Source organism: Balearica regulorum, chromosome 2 (assembly GCF_011004875.1).
Source record: "Balearica regulorum gibbericeps isolate bBalReg1 chromosome 2, bBalReg1.pri, whole genome shotgun sequence".
NCBI lineage: Eukaryota > Metazoa > Chordata > Aves > Gruiformes > Gruidae > Balearica > Balearica regulorum.
The window spans coordinates 56,262,387-56,279,501 of record NC_046185.1 but is presented as its reverse complement, the minus strand read 5'-3'; the positions used below and the strand labels follow the sequence as shown (position 1 = coordinate 56,279,501).

Genomic DNA, 17,115 nt, shown 5'->3' with positions numbered 1-17,115 from the left:
AACACGTCCCATCATTCTACCTGCCACCTCCCCCTTTCCCTAGCTCCCCTCCAGTCTTTGCCTCTTAGGGGACAAAGTCTGCTTCCAAAGTAACAGTACATTCATTTTGACTTGCAACGCAGCAGAGAGTTAAGTTAGTTGGGCTTCCCTGCCCTGCTAGGCTGCAGCAACCTAAGCAGCAGGGTGGATTCAGCCTGGTTAGAACTAGCTTCAGGCTCCAGCACTGCTGGACCAGTTTCTTTCCCACTGCTCACCCACAGTTTAGTTTCTCAAACTGCTTAATCCCAAAGACCATCAAGCAGTATCTAGTGGACCTGTGTTTTAATCAACAACAAGCAATACATTTGGTTACGTGGCTGACGTTATATATAGACTGCAGACGCAGTAACATGGTATCATGTCCATTAAGCACAGCATTCACAAATAATATTGAGAAAGAAGAAGAATAGCTAAAACATCACGCAGACGTTCTTTTGTGTCAGGCTAATAAGTAATCTAAGCAACACTGATATTTACACCAGCTGATGATGTGTCCTGTTAGGTACAAAATGCTCCAAAACTCTTGCACTGGACTCCTCATAACCCAAATGCACAGAGAAATTAAACAGGGGTTGTCCTTATAAAACAGAGGCAGGCTTTGTGCCAGTTGACTCACAAGCATTGTTGGAAAGATTAAAATAACACATAATTGCACCAGCTCTCTAAATCTGACCAGGGCTCAGAGGATAAATGCCTTACCTCATTATGTTTAAATGCTCTATCTCAATCTGGTTTAAAACAGAACAGAGGCCATGAGCTGCCAATCTGCTGTACTGTTAAAAGAACAGAAATACCACTACAGACCAGGATGTGGGCTCTGGCAAAGAGCCATCCTTAGTATTTGGCTTTCCTTTACTGTCCCCTGCTCCTCAGCTCACTTGCCTCCAAGGATCGTCACTTCACCCAGTAGGACTATGTGTCAGCTCCAATTGAAATGATCCCTTTTCTCACCAGACAGCACTTCTGCACCTGAAGTGCAATGTTATTTATACAGTACAGACCACGTTCCTGCTCATGCTGGTGGCTCCCACTGTCACCACTGAAGAGCACCAGCCAAAGCAGCGGCTTGCCTATCTGAAGTATCCTCTCAGAGACAAGTCACACATACCTCATTTGACTCTCAAATAGGTAGAAGTCCCATTCTGCTTAAAGGAAAGTTAGTGCTAGTGGAGTCAAATCAAAGATAGTTTTATTCCAGTAGGAAGAGAGGCTTTGAGGAGCCAGTTTAAAATGGGACAGAAGCCCTGTGAGAAGCCCTGGACAAAAGACCCAGCATCGCTCCTCTACCTCTCTATTGTTTCTAAATTGCCAAAACATTTGGGGCATGCAGCCAAGGTGAGGAGACCTTCTGGGCAATTGCACAAGCAATACCAGTAGGCATTGCATGTAAGAGTTAGTCTAAGATGCTTGCATGTCAAATTTCCCATCTAGCCCAGCAACACGGCTCTGCATGGCCTTCCTGACTATTGCTTACCTCTTTTAACTTGTCCAGTTCATTTTGCAGTGTCTGCTTGGATACTTCCACCTCAATAATTTGCTGCCGAAGGATTTCATTTTCATCTTCTGCTTTAACACGTTTCTCCTCCACACTCTCCAGCTCATGGTGCAATCTGACAGAAACATCTTTGGCTACCTGGTCAGAAGAGCACAAACGCATGAAGAGGATCCATGAGGAGCAACAGCTACAGTATGTCTCCTACATAGGAAGCATATTACAGCCCTAGACAGCTGAGAGATTTTTAATTCAATTATGACACTGTCAATGAAAGGCTCCAAGCCTTCCAAGTACCAAAATGAATATTCATTTCTAATAAAAAAATGCAAGATGAAAATATATTTGATTACCCAGCTCCAGCTCCCTCTCCACATTATGCTAAGGCAAGGTCATGAACAGCAGGAGGAAACAAGCAGATACCAAAGTCCCAGCATATCATGTCAATAAAACAAAAGATGAGGAATTGTGCTGTAAAGTTGACAGGTCATCGATCAAAGCCACATCCATGCAGCAGTCTCATCCACCCAAATTCGCTGCTCTAGCAGCAATCACAACTAGGTAGGACTGATATGAAAGCACAGAAATATATGTTAGCTTAGGTTTTCTGAGTCCAGTCTTACAAGAATAAATATTTACTCCAAAAACATTTAGAAAGGTGATTCATCACGCAAAATGATGAATTACTGAATTACAAGTCAGCAAAACCAAAGCAAACAAACTAAAAAAAACCCCAGTATCTCTTTCACTTGCATCTATGTACAAGATTTTTACCGAGTAATGTATCATTTCTATGATGATAAGGTTATCATTTTTCTGTCATAAAATAGAAAATTAGGTCTGATATTTTGAAAAGTTTGATGACTTGATATGTCACTCTCATTTCCACTCCTGGGAACCAATCATTCCAATTTCCAAAGGTCTTATGTTTTGCATTTTTAAGTACAAATTGCTTAATAATTCTAGTGGTAAGCAGTCCCTCTCTACAGAAGATATTTTCAAAACAGCTACAAGATAGCAATATTAAGAATGATGAGTAAAGTTAGATAAGCATCGTGCCTATACAAAGCTTATCCTTGATGGAAACATTTCTGAAAAATATGAACACTGTTTCAGTATGAACATAATTTTTACAGGAATTTGTGTTTTCATGGGAATAGAATTTTGATTCTGTATCTGTCTTGCTGAAATATTATAACAGTCTGTTCCCATTATGAATAACTCATTAGGCACTACGAAATGCAACTTTGACTAGGGGGGGGTTTTTTCAGTTATTTGGCATAAGCAAGAAGAGAAAAGGAAGGAAATGGCATGAATTGAGAAAAGCAGACCAGGTTTTTGTTTATACAGTTTTGCAAAGCTAAGGTTTTCAGTAAAGCCAGTAAAACAAAATCCTTTAAATCTTTCAAATGCACAAATGTAACTTGACCGCATTTCTTTCATTTTGAATCTAAGCACATGGTTTTTTACTCACTAACACATCTTTCTATGATGATAAGTTGCATATTTGTTCTCCACGGCAGAAGAAGGAAATTGGTCCTGACATTTGGAGAACTACTGCCTGTTTCATGTGTCACCCTCCCTTCCATTGCAGGGAGCCCGATCCCAGTCTGCTCTCTTTCGCTGTGAATATGAATCTCTCACTCACCTTTAAATCTTGTTCCAGGCTCCTAATGAGCTCTCCATCCACATGGCCTGTTTGTGCAACTTTCAAGCTTTTCTGTTCCGCTTTCCTGAGACGATATTGCAGAATGCGGCAATTCTTGTTTGCCCGGTCCAGCTCTCGCCGGAGCTCCTGCAGCTGGTAAACATCTTCTTCTAAATAGCTGTCACGCATTTCTTCCATTTCAGCCCGGAGTTCATCCAGCTCATCCTGTGAGAAATCAAAACAGTGCTCCATCATACCTCTAAATCTCACCCGTGGGAGCAAAATAGGAAACATGCTCACTAGGATACCATATTAATGAAGTGACACAGATTGCAACATGCAGCTCCAAAAGTCATAGGAACAGAAGTTTTATCCCAATGTTGACTAATTATGCTGAACTGAGTTAATGAATACTTATTATATTTCTTAGAATTGCTTTAATAATTAAAAACAGATTTTACCATCTCTAATTAAAATAAAAAATGCATAGTACTTTGCCACTATCTGAACTGATTCCTTGCTTTAGTTAGACTACAGTAAACCTACTTAACCGAGTACCTCAGCATCTCTGTGTGATATGCCTTTTCAACAACCAGCACTTCCTAAAACCAAAATTGTTCCTCGCAAACTTTAATGAATCTTTACGCCAAATACCGAACTGCTCCATATGAACGTGCCGTCCCATCTGAGCCTAGCATGTACGTGGGTACATGCTTCATGACAGATGGGTTGGGTGCGAGAGAAAGTGGGCTTCTGTTGTGTGCACACACATTTCAGTAACAGGACCACACGGACAAAATAAAACCCGTGCCCGTGGGAATAGTCTGGTCATTCTTTTCTGGGCATCATGAACTGTCCCAATTCCACATTATACCATGAGCAGCACATGTTCTCTAAAGTCAGATTTAAAGATTTATGGCTGAACAGGATAAGCTCTATTATTCCCATTTGTTTAATCTGTGCATGACTGAAGCTACAGAGGTAAAACTCTTATAAAGGTCTTCCAAGCACAGGGGTACAAGCCATTAAACTACTGTGTGACAGGAAAGCTATGACTCTACTAACTTCGAGCAAAGTTGGCAAAAAAAAAAAAAAAAAAATCAAGAAAAAGAGCCAGGAGGAGAGTATTTGAAATGAACTAATAATTTTTAAATTGTTTTCTTTAAAATTGCATTTGATATTATAAAGACTAAATTTTCTGTGGAAAACATAGCTTAAATAAGATTCAATGAGAACTTGCACTGGGGCTAGTTACACTGTCACCTCACTTCAGATCTGTAAATGACACTTGAAATAGCAAGGATGGCTGGAGAACATTTCACACCTGTGTCGGGTGGAGAAGACACTGGTATGGAGTTAGCTCCCTTGACCAAGCACCCGCCAGGGTGGACCATCCCTGTCTGGTCCCTCCATGAACATGCCTGCCTACATCCCCCTGGTAGTCCTCTCAGCCAGTCCCCTTCCCATGGCCTGAATGGATGCATGGTCATGATTTTCCCCGTATTCATCTTGCTCCACTGCGGCTTTAGTAACAAATGAGGGACAGATCTTGTCTCTGAGCACAGCCCTGACCAAAGGAAGTCATGTCGAACTTCTTTAGCCTCATTAACATAGTTATGTTAAAATTATAATGTTACTCCTACCAAAAATCCCATCCACATATAAAGCCTCCAGTATTTATAAAGCTATGTTTTAACATCAGTTAGTTGAGCCAGCATAAGTCAAATTTTGGGTAAGCACAAGGCTTGTTATTTCCAAAATGACCACTCTGGGCTCAGCAGCGAGGCTTTGCTCCACCAGTACAGCCCTCCCAGGGCTCTACACAGTTCTCCCTAGACGCTCAGGAAGGACAGACAGGTGTTCTCACAAGCCCACTATATCGCTATACATTCTCACTGTATTCAGATTTCTGCTGTAGGGGCATCCTGTCCCACAGTCTCCCTGGAACAGCTGCAGGAGTAGGGTATTTGTGGGGATGGAGAAGCTCAAAGGTTACTCCCCAGTGAGCTGGATCACGCTCACGCCATACACTGCCTGAAAAGGAATAGTGTAAGCACAGTAACAGAAGTTACCCTTACAGCAACGACATCCTCAGAAGTTGCAAATACATTAATTAACCACAAACAGCAGACTGCAAGGAAGCAAACGAGCTCTGCAGACCAAACTCAGCAGGATTCTTTCAAAACAATTTACGGTCTGCGCCCTATCTACTCTTCCTCAGGGTATAGCCAAATATTCTGGCCAGTTTACAGCCAACACAGTGGTGAAGTTTTGATAAATGATTGATATTTTTGTGCTTGAGTGAATTGGGGGGAGACCTGGTTTTCTTTTTAAAGTACACACTTTTTCACTATGATGCTTCACATTTATAGACACTTTCAAGAGGCAAAGTAAAAGTTTACCCAGTAAAGATGGAGATGTAGAAGAAAATGTCTGGGGTTAGAAACTGCTTAGAGAGTAGCAGTGGCTTTTGAATCTAAGAAAAGGAGTACAGTTTTGTGTCACCAGTTTATTAACTAGGTATTTTGGCTAAGGTACTCATACCAAAAGTACAGTCTTTACCTGTCAGAGCTAATACAGCCCTCTGGGATGAACAGGACCAGAATTATTGCTTAGGGCTGTCTGCAGACTCAGGAGTTGAATCTAAATCAACTAGACTTAAGTTCAATTAACTTTTTAATATCATCTTCAGAATGCTAATGTTAGATTAATAATTTGGTTGTAAATTGAGAATTTTGAAACACAAATCCACAATAAAGGAAAACATCTGTCATCATCAAATTAATGGGATCTGGTTTATAATCTGATGTTTATATTTAAGAACTAAGCAACGGCTTTCGTGTATTAAGTGGCCTGCAAAGAGCAATTATAATGTTACTGCTCATCTCTTAAACTTTCTTCTTATCTATATCAGATTTTGGAATTAGTAAACCTGGTTGGTTTCTACAGACAAATAATCCACGATATTTAACTTCAAAGCATTTATTACAACTAAATTTGGAAAGTGAAATTCACATCATTTTAAACAACTCAGTCCCTGAAACAGTCATCCCATTGACACTGAATATTCCCAAACCCTCTCAGTGGGCATGGGAGCTCTCCCAGCCTTAAGAATCACTCTCTTTCTGTTGGAGTCTTGAATCCAATGTCTTTCCTCCCATCAAAGAAGTTCCCCAAAGAGCTGCATATGTTGGCACGAGCTATATTTCAGGACATAGGGCTGTCTTTTACCGCCAGAAAAACTGAAGTTTTCTCAATCTCCCTTAACAGCACAACTCTGACTACGTCTGTGATTATTTTTTTTGTTTGTTATGCTTACCTCTGGTTTTGGTTATAAATACGCAGTTTGTTTTTCTCTAGTGTAATTTTGCAGATAAACTAAAGTTTAGGGTAAAATCAAGAAAGCTGTACTTTAAAACCTCACACAGTTCTCCTCTCAGGTTTTGTTTTGACTGAATTTTCTTTTCCACACTTAATTTTTTTTCTACTCCCAAAACTTTCATATAGAAATCAGATTGTATCCTGACCCCTTGTATTTAGGAATACAGCATCCTCTGGACGAGCTTTAAAACACGGCAACATACATGCGAACGCAATGAGGGCACAAACAATTTTGACCGTATAAGGAGCAGAAACCTCACCATATGGGCTGCACGCAGTGCCAGCCCAGTTTCTGCTGTATTACTGCAATGCCTGGGCTTGGACCTACGTAGTCTGTCTAACCCAGGGAGGAAAAACCCAAATGGGACAGATTAAATCTTTTTGAGTAGCAAGATGAAGTCCTATTTTTATATATTAAATATATATATACACATAAGCATTTCACCTCTGAAATGTCAAAATATAGGAAAATGATATGTGCTTCAAATTTTGTATGATAGCACACAATTATGGATGCTTGGATAATCTTTTACTAGTTACACTAAAGACAATCTTGCTCTCAATACAGGCCACAAAATGAGTCGCAAGGGTGTAGATGCTTCCAGTTCATAACGGCTTATTCTCCTTGGTAGGTACCTGAGATTCTGCCGTAGTCACTGACACCTTGTGTTAGCATCTCCTAAGTCAGAGACTTTATGCTCACACCTACAAAACCAGGACAGCTTAAACTCCTCTTCTAAAGTGATGCATGCACACAAAACAGAGGAAGCTAAGTTAAAGACCCAGGGAAGCAGAAATTACAACTGAAACAATGATGGTCCCGCTCACTAAACCGGCAAACCTACCACTTTGAAGGGAAACATGTCAATCACTAGTGAAATCAAAGGTAAATGCAGCAAAGCCAGAACCTTAAAAATCTCAAACTTGGTAGTTCACAAAAAAAGATGCTTTGGCTGCGAGGCAGTTGCGAGTACTAGATAAACCCAATCCCTGACTTCATTAAAATGTATTGTTCTTATTACTATTATTATTGAGAGTGAAAATTAAAGTTCTTTCTCTTGGGAGTATTGAGCTTCATACTGTGGACTTTATATTGTAAAATTGAAGAAAGAGATCAGAATAGGCACTTAAAAGTAATTAACATAAACAAGTAAGAAAACAGCCATCCCTCTTTGTGCATCTAAAAAAAGGAGAGCCTGCTGCCTTCCTTCAACAGGGAGGACCTGTTCCAGCACCCCAAAGTGGCAATTGAAATTGGGAGGTTAAGTGCTGGCATAAGAACCTTCACTTTGCTGTACGTTCCTGTAGGGGATGAGAGCCTTCTCTTCATCCCTTTTAATTTAATGGTAATTATGTTATTACTTTCAGTAAGAACAGCACCAGGCAGAGAGTCCTTGAAGAAAGAATATTGCTTAGGAAAAAGCTAACCTGCTTTTCTTTCCAGATGTCACCCTGGTCATCAGAAAGAAGAAATGGAAGTGTGGGAAAGAAAGCAACTTTCTAATGGCAGCTCTTTTCAAATTTGCAGTAGAAATCCAAGTTGCTCGTGCTCCTGAGTCTAACCGCTTATGGTTTCTGGTACTTGGCCCAAATGACTTCCCAAAGGCCAGTTATTTGGGGTCTAATAGGGATCACTCGCCTGAGATTCATGTGGTCGCTGTATGAACACAAATCCACACTTAAATAGCTGCTCCATTTGCAGGATTTCCTTTCCCCAGACTTCAGTACAAAAGTAACAGAATTAGGATTCACTGTTTCCCTGTCAGTCTACCAAGCCAAGGTGAGATGGCTGAAGGGGGAAAGCCTGTGTGCAGTTTACATCGCTGCGTAGCCCAAATACATACCGATGGTGTCATTTCACATCTGTACTGAGCAAATTGAAGACTTGCCTGTCAGAAGAGAAGCCATTATCTCATTAATACCTTTACTGATGTCATGCTTGTTTATTATTGATTTAATTTCTAATGAAGGTAATTAAGGGTAAATTATAGGAATATGCCTTGTTTAGGATTCTTTAAAAAAAAAAAAAAGAGAGAGGGAGAAAAAGAGTCAGGCCATGCAGCTATTACACTAAGTAACCCATACTCTTATGAGTCATGCCCACTGAAAGGACCAGGAATACTTGTACAACCGCAGGGCTGTGTCTACCCAGCCAGTCTGGTTGAGATCCATAACGAGGTCTGAAAGTAAATTTTCCAGTCATCCCCACCGACTGCGCACTCATTCAGCCCACAGAGAGTGCAAGAACCAGATTCCTTCTGAAATAAAATAAACAGAGATCTACACTCCAGGGGTGCACCAAATATGCTCCATTACTCTTGAGTCCTCTGGACAACTGTAAAACACGTGCACAATTGGAGATATTTCATTCAAGGGGCCAGACTAAATATAGTCCAAATTAAGACCCCTAAACTGCATATAAAGACAGAGGTGGGAGCATCAGCACCAGCTGCATCTAGGTCAGCCTGCTGATCTACCCCCACTGAGCTGAATTACCAGCTAATATAAAAAAAGCTCTTAACTCAGAGCATGAATAGACACTAAAAACTGGAACTCAACCACAAGCCAAAAAAAAAAAAAAAAAAAAGGAAGGAATTTTGGAAATCACTGTTAGGGAGAAATTACATGCAGAAAATAGCATAAAAGATGTATGGATACTGAATTAATTACTATGCATTTATAGTTACTTATATTAGCAAACTGCAAGTCTTTAGGCTTCAATGAATAGGAACACATCAGTGTCCAGAAGTTATATACTAACTTGGAAACATCTGCAAACTAGGAAGACAAAGATATACAAAACCAACAAACTGTATAATATTTAAGAAAATGAAAATGAAGGATGAAATTAAATTGTCTATGTAAAAATTGTAAGCATTTATTAATTTAGCCAAAACTCATATTTTCTAAATAGAAGGTTATTTAATATACATTAAATCAAATGAGGGGAGATAGAGGAAAGAAGGAGGGGTGAAAATTACAGTGGGTGGCTGCTATTGTGTTGACGAATCCACAACTTCCAGAAAGTCCTTGATAAATCTAAGATTCACGAACTGTGATTTTATGTAATCTCTGTTTTTGTATTTTAAATATCTCAAACTGTCTGTATGTAGGAGATGCTGCTGCTGCTAAGGAATAAACACATCCCCCATAGCACTTTACAGCAGAACCGCAGTAGGGATAAATATGTTCTAAAAGGCTTTGGTTGGTAAGAAAGCAACAACCATTATTTTTGCCTCTTGCAAAATATGTTAATGAACCTAAAGTCCCTGGGCCCCTGATATTATTGTTTAGCTCTCAAATCAAACTACAAGTCATGCACCAACCTGACATTGAAGCTTGTGCACCAAACAAGATGAGAACTGAAAAATCGTAGGGACGTGAGCACCTGTTGACTTCAGGGCTGGTTTAAGTTTGCAGGATCTGAGAGCGAGAACAGCATCTGGCAGCTTTTCTGCTCCATTCAAGCACCCCAGCATTGTTTCAACACACTCCCTCGACTGGGGCGGTTGAAGCCGTTTGAGCAGTCATCTGGCTGGTGCAACATTGATACCATCTATTGAGGGCCACCAAGGGAAACTTCTGCCTGGTGCGTCACGCAGCTAACCCCCTCCGGGCAGCGCAGGGGTTGACGGGGACACAGCTGGGGCTAACAAGGCACATGGGCTCGCTATTCTCCCCCGAAGTGACATCTCCCTCCAACAGCTGACCGTCCCTCTGGCCGAGCCCTGCCACGTGGGTTCTGTGCCCCAGGCAGGGTTATCGCCTCCGTCCTCTTCGGGACCACCAGTCACCAGGTGGGAAAATCAGCATGTCAAGCAGAGACGGGGGACGAGCTTTGTTTTGCTAACCCCAGTAACCTTCACTAAATGGAAAAAAATTGCTCCTATCACTTCACGTCATTTTTGCTCTGCAAAACCCTTTGACATACACAACTCCCTGCAGGTTAATAAAAGAAATGGTGGTATTACTCCTCATGAGTTCATCCCAAGCCTACAGACTCAAAGATGTACAGTTTCAAGGGAGCTGAGAAATACAATGTAACCTCATATGACACACACTGTGATTTTAAACAAAACCGAACATCCTTTAGATGGATCAGAGTAGAATAAGGGGACTGGAGTGACTCCTTATTCAATTTATATCCAGCATAGGTCTCAGATAAAAATGAATATAGAAAGAATAAAGACAAAGCAAGGTAAACAAGACCATTATCTAATAAATCCAACATAGTTTAGAATGTATTTTTGCGCTAGTACACACTTTAGAAGTATTTCTGGTGTGTTGAACTTACACCAAGACGTGCACAAAGAGGAGGCCCAGAAAAGCAAAGCCGAGCAAGCACCAGGTTTGTTTTAAGGGCTGTACGCAGTGTTACGCCTCACGTAGAAGGCTGCTTTCACATTGTGGCCATGAAGGATGCAAAGAGAAAAGGGGCATGTGTCACGACAAAAATACCACTACTGTTTCTGCTAGCACGCTTATTTAATCAAAAGAGTCTGAATTAAACTTTGGCCGAGATAAAGCAAGAGCATTTTTCATTGCTAAAATTTGGGCCCTCTTCCTTAGGATTCCTCATCCTTTAGCGAGCTCTACACCAGAAAGTTTCTTTCAAAGTTTCCCAAGGACTTGCGTAGTGCGTGATGCTTCTCCACGTGCTGGACACTTTAAAGTAATCCTGAAAAACAATCACTTGTGTGGGCAGTATTTTGCTATTACTAACAAGACTGGCTAGCAATAAGTAAAATTTTACATTCCACTAGCACTTAGCAATGATCTCCCGGCTCCACAGAGCCAGGTACCACAACTCAATTTCTCTCTTACATATCAGCAAATAAGAGATACCTTTTAAATGCTGCTGTAGTGTTACAGTCTTGCCCCATAGGTAGCTGAAATAAGGTTACACAAGAAATATATGAAAATGAAATCAATGATGAAATTTCAGAGGTAGTAGAAGAGACACTTCCCAATGTAAACACTTCTCCTCGGCCACTTCACCTACAGACTTAACTTTACAAATAGTTGGCCACGGCTGGAGTCAAAGTCTCACCTAGGGTAAAATCACAGTCCCTGGAAATACATAAGGTGGTAACTTGATACCAGGTTGAGATCTGGCTCACAGTATATGAAGTCTGAGAAGTCTGCAGCACCAACAGTTTGCTCTGCAAAGGCTTCCATGGAGCATTCTGGGAGACTTCCAAGCACTTCTTAAGTAGAAATAAAAACAAACAATTGTGTTTGGTTTGGGTTTTTTGGTAGCCCTTTAATCTCCAGTAATCTTTAGCGCTAAGTCTATGTATATGCATATATATATACTATGTTCTATAACCTATGTCTTAGACATGTGAAAGATATGTAAAAGACCTTCCTATGTGAAAGATAAATTTCCCTGAAATAGGCTTTAAAATTATGCGCACTTACTGTTGCACTCCAGCTGCAGGGAGGGATAAGGAGGAGTGAAAACTACAAAAATTCAGCATATGGCCATGCTCAGGAAATTAAGTTTCTTCTGGGATTTATCTAATCATTTGTCTATTTACAGCTGACAGCTTCCCCGTTATCCCTTAGCCCCCTCCAGTTAAAGGAGAAACACAGCTCGCTCCAATACCACCCAAGAGAACTGCGTTGTAAGAAACACGAGGAACAAAACCACAAGTAAACAACTCAGGCGATGCTGTGGTTTTGATTTGCAGAAGATTTTTACAGGTTTCCCGAGGAAAGGAAAATGAAGTTTGTGAATTTTCCCAAGAACTTCTGCACCGCTGGGCTGCTTCCAACCATTTCAAGAGAGGAGCAGAACTGCTAAGACTTCATGCACCCCGGTGGCCAAGGAGAGCAGACAGACCACATACTCATTCCCCTCAGAAGAGGTGACAATGTGAGCTCGTGGCTTTCCAGGAACCAGGACATGCCCACTGGAAGTCAACTGAGACACAGAGCCCTGAGAAATCAGTCTGTATTGTCCTACTGGTCTCAGAAATACTTGTAGCCTGAAAAAGTCATAGTCCGAATCAAAAAAGGGCTAGGACACAATTGCTGTAGATGATGAAGACATCAAGGTGAAAGACCTGAAGACACTGCTGCACAACGTGAGAAGTTTGAAATGATGTAGAATAAAGTTCTTTACCTAGGACTTGCCAATGACAATCAGGTCCTGTGATCAGAGAGTCCCTCAGGTGGGACAGCCTAACAGCGGTCAGTTCTAGACAATTCAGACAAACTCCTTTTTTTTTTTTTCCTCCAGTTTCCCCTAGTTAAAATTTAATTTCAGTATGAAATAGGAGGCTTAACACATTCTTCATAATGGGTTAAAGTTTAAGTATTATAATTGTGCAAATCCTGTAATGCAAAGAGATGCTCTTGGGCTTTTGGTCTACATGACTTCTAATGGCAGTGCCAGTTCACCCACTCCTAAAACAATTCCTATTATCAATTCAGATTTCATTATACCTCCTCTTGTTTCTGGGCTGCCAAGCAAAACAGAAGCTTCTGATAAAGGTTCTCTATGCCGCTCATCATTTTACAGACTGTTACATTTCCCTAACTCACTCTGGAGCTTTCCATCCAATGAGTGCTATAAAAGCATTGCTATGCACCAATAATTTTTATTGGTCTAGTTCTGTATTATCCCTTTCTAGATGACCAGCAGTGCCCACAGTATTTCAGGTACACCCACTGATCTGTGTCACAGCTACAGATTCATAAAACATTGTAATATTTTCTTTGTTATTCTCTATTCAGTTCCCACTGAAATCTAACATAATTTTTGTCTGCAGTTTCACATTGAACAGAGATTTTCATTGCTCCTTCTCAGAGTTAACACAGCGCATTTAAAACCCAGAAAAGTGCATACTTCTCTCCGAGTGCTTCAAGTTTTCAATACTGAGATTTATTTCCTACCCTCTGCCTTCATTTTTCACTCATTCCTCAGGAGGGTGGGGGGTAAGTCAACAACTAAGTTCTGTCTGGTCTTTGCTGGGCTTGACTTAAGATAAAAAAAATCTTAATGTCATCTGAAAATTTTGCTGTATCATTGCTCGTTCCTTTTTCCAGTTCATTAAGCAGCACCAGACCCAGCAAAGAACCTTGCAGCACCCCTGCTGTTAACCTTTTGCTATGCCGAACATCATTTCTTGTCCCTTAGCCAAAACCCCTTAACAAGCCCAGTCTGTATCTTTACCACCCTTCTCTCCCAAGGTTATACCCAACTCCAGTCCTCACCCTAGCAAAACTCCCATGGATTTCCATGGTCATTTTGCTTGACAACAGGGTGTTTCCAAAATCAGGGAACAAAGATTGTTCTCACCAGCAAGAGTCAAACGGTACGGTAGCTGCCGTTACATGATTATCTCAGTTTGTCTTATTTATAGATCTTTATGGATGTAGCCTCTTTGCTGTGCCAAAAGATCAGATTGTAAGTGCAAGTCCAACTAAAGGTTCCCGCAGGTCAACCCAGCTCAGAGCACGCCTGAATTTAGCTTTTCTGTTTCTCTGAGGACAAACGCACACAGATGTACCTTTCTACCCGTACAAAGACGCAATGACATTTTTTATCTCTGCTCTTGTTTTTCTATTAGTACTTCAACACGAGTGGCTTCACTTTCCAATGATAAAGTAACACAGTAAGTGGACAACATAACGCTGTCACCCTTTCCACATCAAATGGGGGAGCCGGTTTCTTTGGCTTTTCTTAATGGGTGATACGGAGGAAAACAGTTCCTGGAAAGCAAGGTCTTGCTAACCAGTAGAGTGTTTGTGGTGCTTTAGAAAGAGTTGGGGTTTGCTGAGCTACCACCACGCCAACCAAACGTAACATTGCCACAGTACACGTTGCACCTGACTTACGTTCATCCAGCCTCCACAAACCGGGCTTTTGCAGGGAGCCGCGATCACACGCCTAAGTCCCTTATCTGTCCTTAAGCCGTGCCACGGCTCCGCTTTGCGGGGGCGCGCCGAGGCGCCCGGCCGCGCTCCCTGCCCCGAGTTCCCTCCCGCGGGTGAAATTGGGCGTTTGGTCCAGCGGGGGTGGGGGGGTCCCACGGGAGGTGACTTCAGACTGCGCGAATCCCCTCGCCACTCCCGGCGCGGACCCCGCAGACCCGGGCAGGAGGGGGCTGCGCCTCTGCCGCTGCCTCCCCCTTCCCGTCCCTTCCCTTCCCCGGGCGGGGACCCGCCAAGGCCGGGCTCCGCGGGCGATGCTCACCTTGAGGTACTCGTTCTCCGAGCGCAGCTCCTCCACCTCCCGCTGCAGCTCCTCCGGGGCTGCCGCCGCAGGCTCCCCGCGGCTCGGGGCTCGCCCCCCGCCCAGGGGCGCGGGCAGCGCATCCCCGCGGGGACCGGGGGGCGGAGGGGCTCCGCGCCCGGGGCCGGGGCCGGGGCCGGTGCGGGTCGGCTCGGCGGCGGGCTGGGCGGCGGGCGGCTCCCGCTCGCGGTCGCTGGAGCCGGTGCCGGACTCGGCGTCGCTGCTGGCGGCCGGGGCCAGGCGCTGCTCGTCGGAGAGCGGCTCGGAGGGGCAGTCGGAGAGGTCGGAGCTGCTGTCCGTGTGGCCGACGCGGGCCAGCGCCGCCGCCGCATGGCCGCTGCCCGCCGCGGCGCCCCGCTTCCCCTTCCTGCCCTTGCCGGGCGGCGGGGCCGCCTCACCGCCGGGCTGCCGCCCCCCGCCCCGGCCGCCGGGGCCCGGCTCCGGACCGCGGGCCGCCCGCTTGGCGCAGGGGGCGGCCTTGGCGCCCGCTCTGCCGGCGGCGGTGACGGCGGCGGCGGCCTTTCCCCCCGGGGCGGCGGGGCGGCGGGAGAGGCGGCCCGGCGCCGCCAGGAGCCCCGCGGCCGGCGGGTGGGCGCCCGGGTGCGGCGACGGGGGCGCCCGGCCGGGGAGGCCGGGGGACTTGGGGGGGGCGGGCGGCGGCTTGGCGGCGGCGGCGCGGGCGTGGAGGTCCTTGAGGAAGGGTCTGGCGGGCGACGGGGCGCGGTGCAGCCTCTTCTTCTCGGCGTGCGGGTGGTGGTGGCCGGGCGAAGGCGGCGGCGGCCGCAGCGCGTCGCCGGGCCCCGGGCCGGGGCCGGGACCGGGACCGTTCAGCGCCTCCATGGCGCGGGCCGGGGGCGGCGGGGCGGCAGCGGCGGCCGCGGGGGCGCCCGGCGGCGGCAGGAGCGGCGGTCCCCGCGGGGCGCAGCAGCAGGACGGGCAGCCTCCTCCAGCCTCCCCGCTCGCTCTCTCATCACTTCTGCTTCTCCTAGCCACAGCCCTCACACTTTTCTTTCTCGATCCCCCTCTTCCTGCCCCCCCACCCCCACCTCCTCCTCCTCCTCCTCCTTCTTCTTCTCCTCCTCCTCGCCTCTCTCTCCCGAGCACTGATTTGTTTCAATAAAACGAGCCCAAATCCCCCGGTGGCAGCCGTCTCCTCCCTCTCCTTCCCCTCCCGCTCCCCTCTCTGCCTGGCTCTGCTTGATGCAGCTCAAGTTGTGATGTAGCCCAAAAAAAAAAAAAAAAACAACCCAAAAAACCCCCAAACCCCTCCTTTTCCCCTCAATCTGAGGCAAAGGCGTGTTTCCCGGCTGCCTTCGCCTCCGCTTGCAAGCCCCCCGCTCAGCCCACCGGCACCGCTAACCCCATAGCTCCCCGCTGCCCCCGGCCCGAGCTCCGACCGCCGCCTCCGCCCGGCTCCTGAAATAGCCCCGCTGCTGCCGGGGCCGCTCCGGCGCGGCGCTGCCCGCCTGTGCGCAGGATCCGCCCCCTCTGTCAACCAGCCAGGCTGCTCTCCCTGCAAACTACTTTCCTCGCACGCTTTATTATAGGGGCGCCTCTGCCAGCAGCTTCCTATCAGAAAGCCTCATTTGGGGAGAAATTTTAATTTCCCAGCCATCAGCCTTACAGAGTTGCCTGTGTATTTTTATTTTTTTTTTTTTTATTCCGAGCTCAGACTTCATGAAAACCCTCTCTCCAGAGGTCGGCAGCAACAAAACAACAGCCACCGCATTATCTCTTTGCTCAAGGCAGACACAGGTTCACCCAGAGGCAGGGCTGAGTATCCGAGGGAATCAGCAAGTTCCTGGCTGTGGCTAAACTACAAAAGGCATGGACCCGTCCTTTTGGAGCACGGGGATATGAAATTACAGCCCTTACATTTGCAAAGCACCCGGAGAGTAAATGAAAGGGAAGGAGAGGCTCAAGCGTGGGAAAGAGGCACAGCCTAATGGGTAGAAGCAAGAGCAGCAGCCGCCGGGATGTTTCTGACTCCTCCGCTCGGGCACAGCGGGAACTTGGACGAGCCGCGGTGGCTCCCTTATCTGTCAAAAAAAAAAGCTGCTAAACGCGTCCTTAGCTCATGGAGTCCTTGGGATGCTCAAGTCATCCACGTCTGAACGGCAGCGACTACAGCGCGCCCTGGGGAAAAGCAGTCCCGGGGGTTTTGGGAGGGCAGCACCCTAGGGCGCTCCGGGTCCCCCGCTCCGCTCATCTGGGCGCGATTACCCCGAAAGGTAAAAGCCCCAGGGACTGCTGGAGCCTGAGGGCACCGCACGCCATCACAGCGGCAGTCAGGGTGGCCAAGGAGGCAGCTGG

General features: G+C 45.4%; 1 protein-coding gene across 7 annotated transcripts in view; it reads right to left on the bottom strand.

The window, feature by feature from the left end:
- The window catches only part of MTCL1 (microtubule crosslinking factor 1), a 111,003-nt gene extending 95,167 nt beyond the window's left edge, over positions 1 to 15,836 (bottom strand). For 4 of the 7 annotated variants that reach the window (XM_075744413.1, XM_075744418.1, XM_075744414.1 and 1 more), the window contains exons 1-3: positions 14,764 to 15,836; positions 3,180 to 3,404; positions 1,514 to 1,672 (exon numbers count right to left, since the gene is read on the bottom strand). In XM_075744413.1, the coding sequence (XP_075600528.1) occupies positions 1,514 to 1,672; positions 3,180 to 3,404; positions 14,764 to 15,642 (1,263 nt within the window). In that variant the 5' untranslated portion in view covers positions 15,643 to 15,836. The remainder of the gene's footprint in view (positions 1 to 1,513; positions 1,673 to 3,179; positions 3,405 to 14,763) is intronic. The other 3 variants (XM_075744417.1, XM_075744415.1, XM_075744419.1) reach the window with 1 other exon arrangement.
- Positions 15,837 to 17,115: the final 1,279 nt, after the last annotated feature.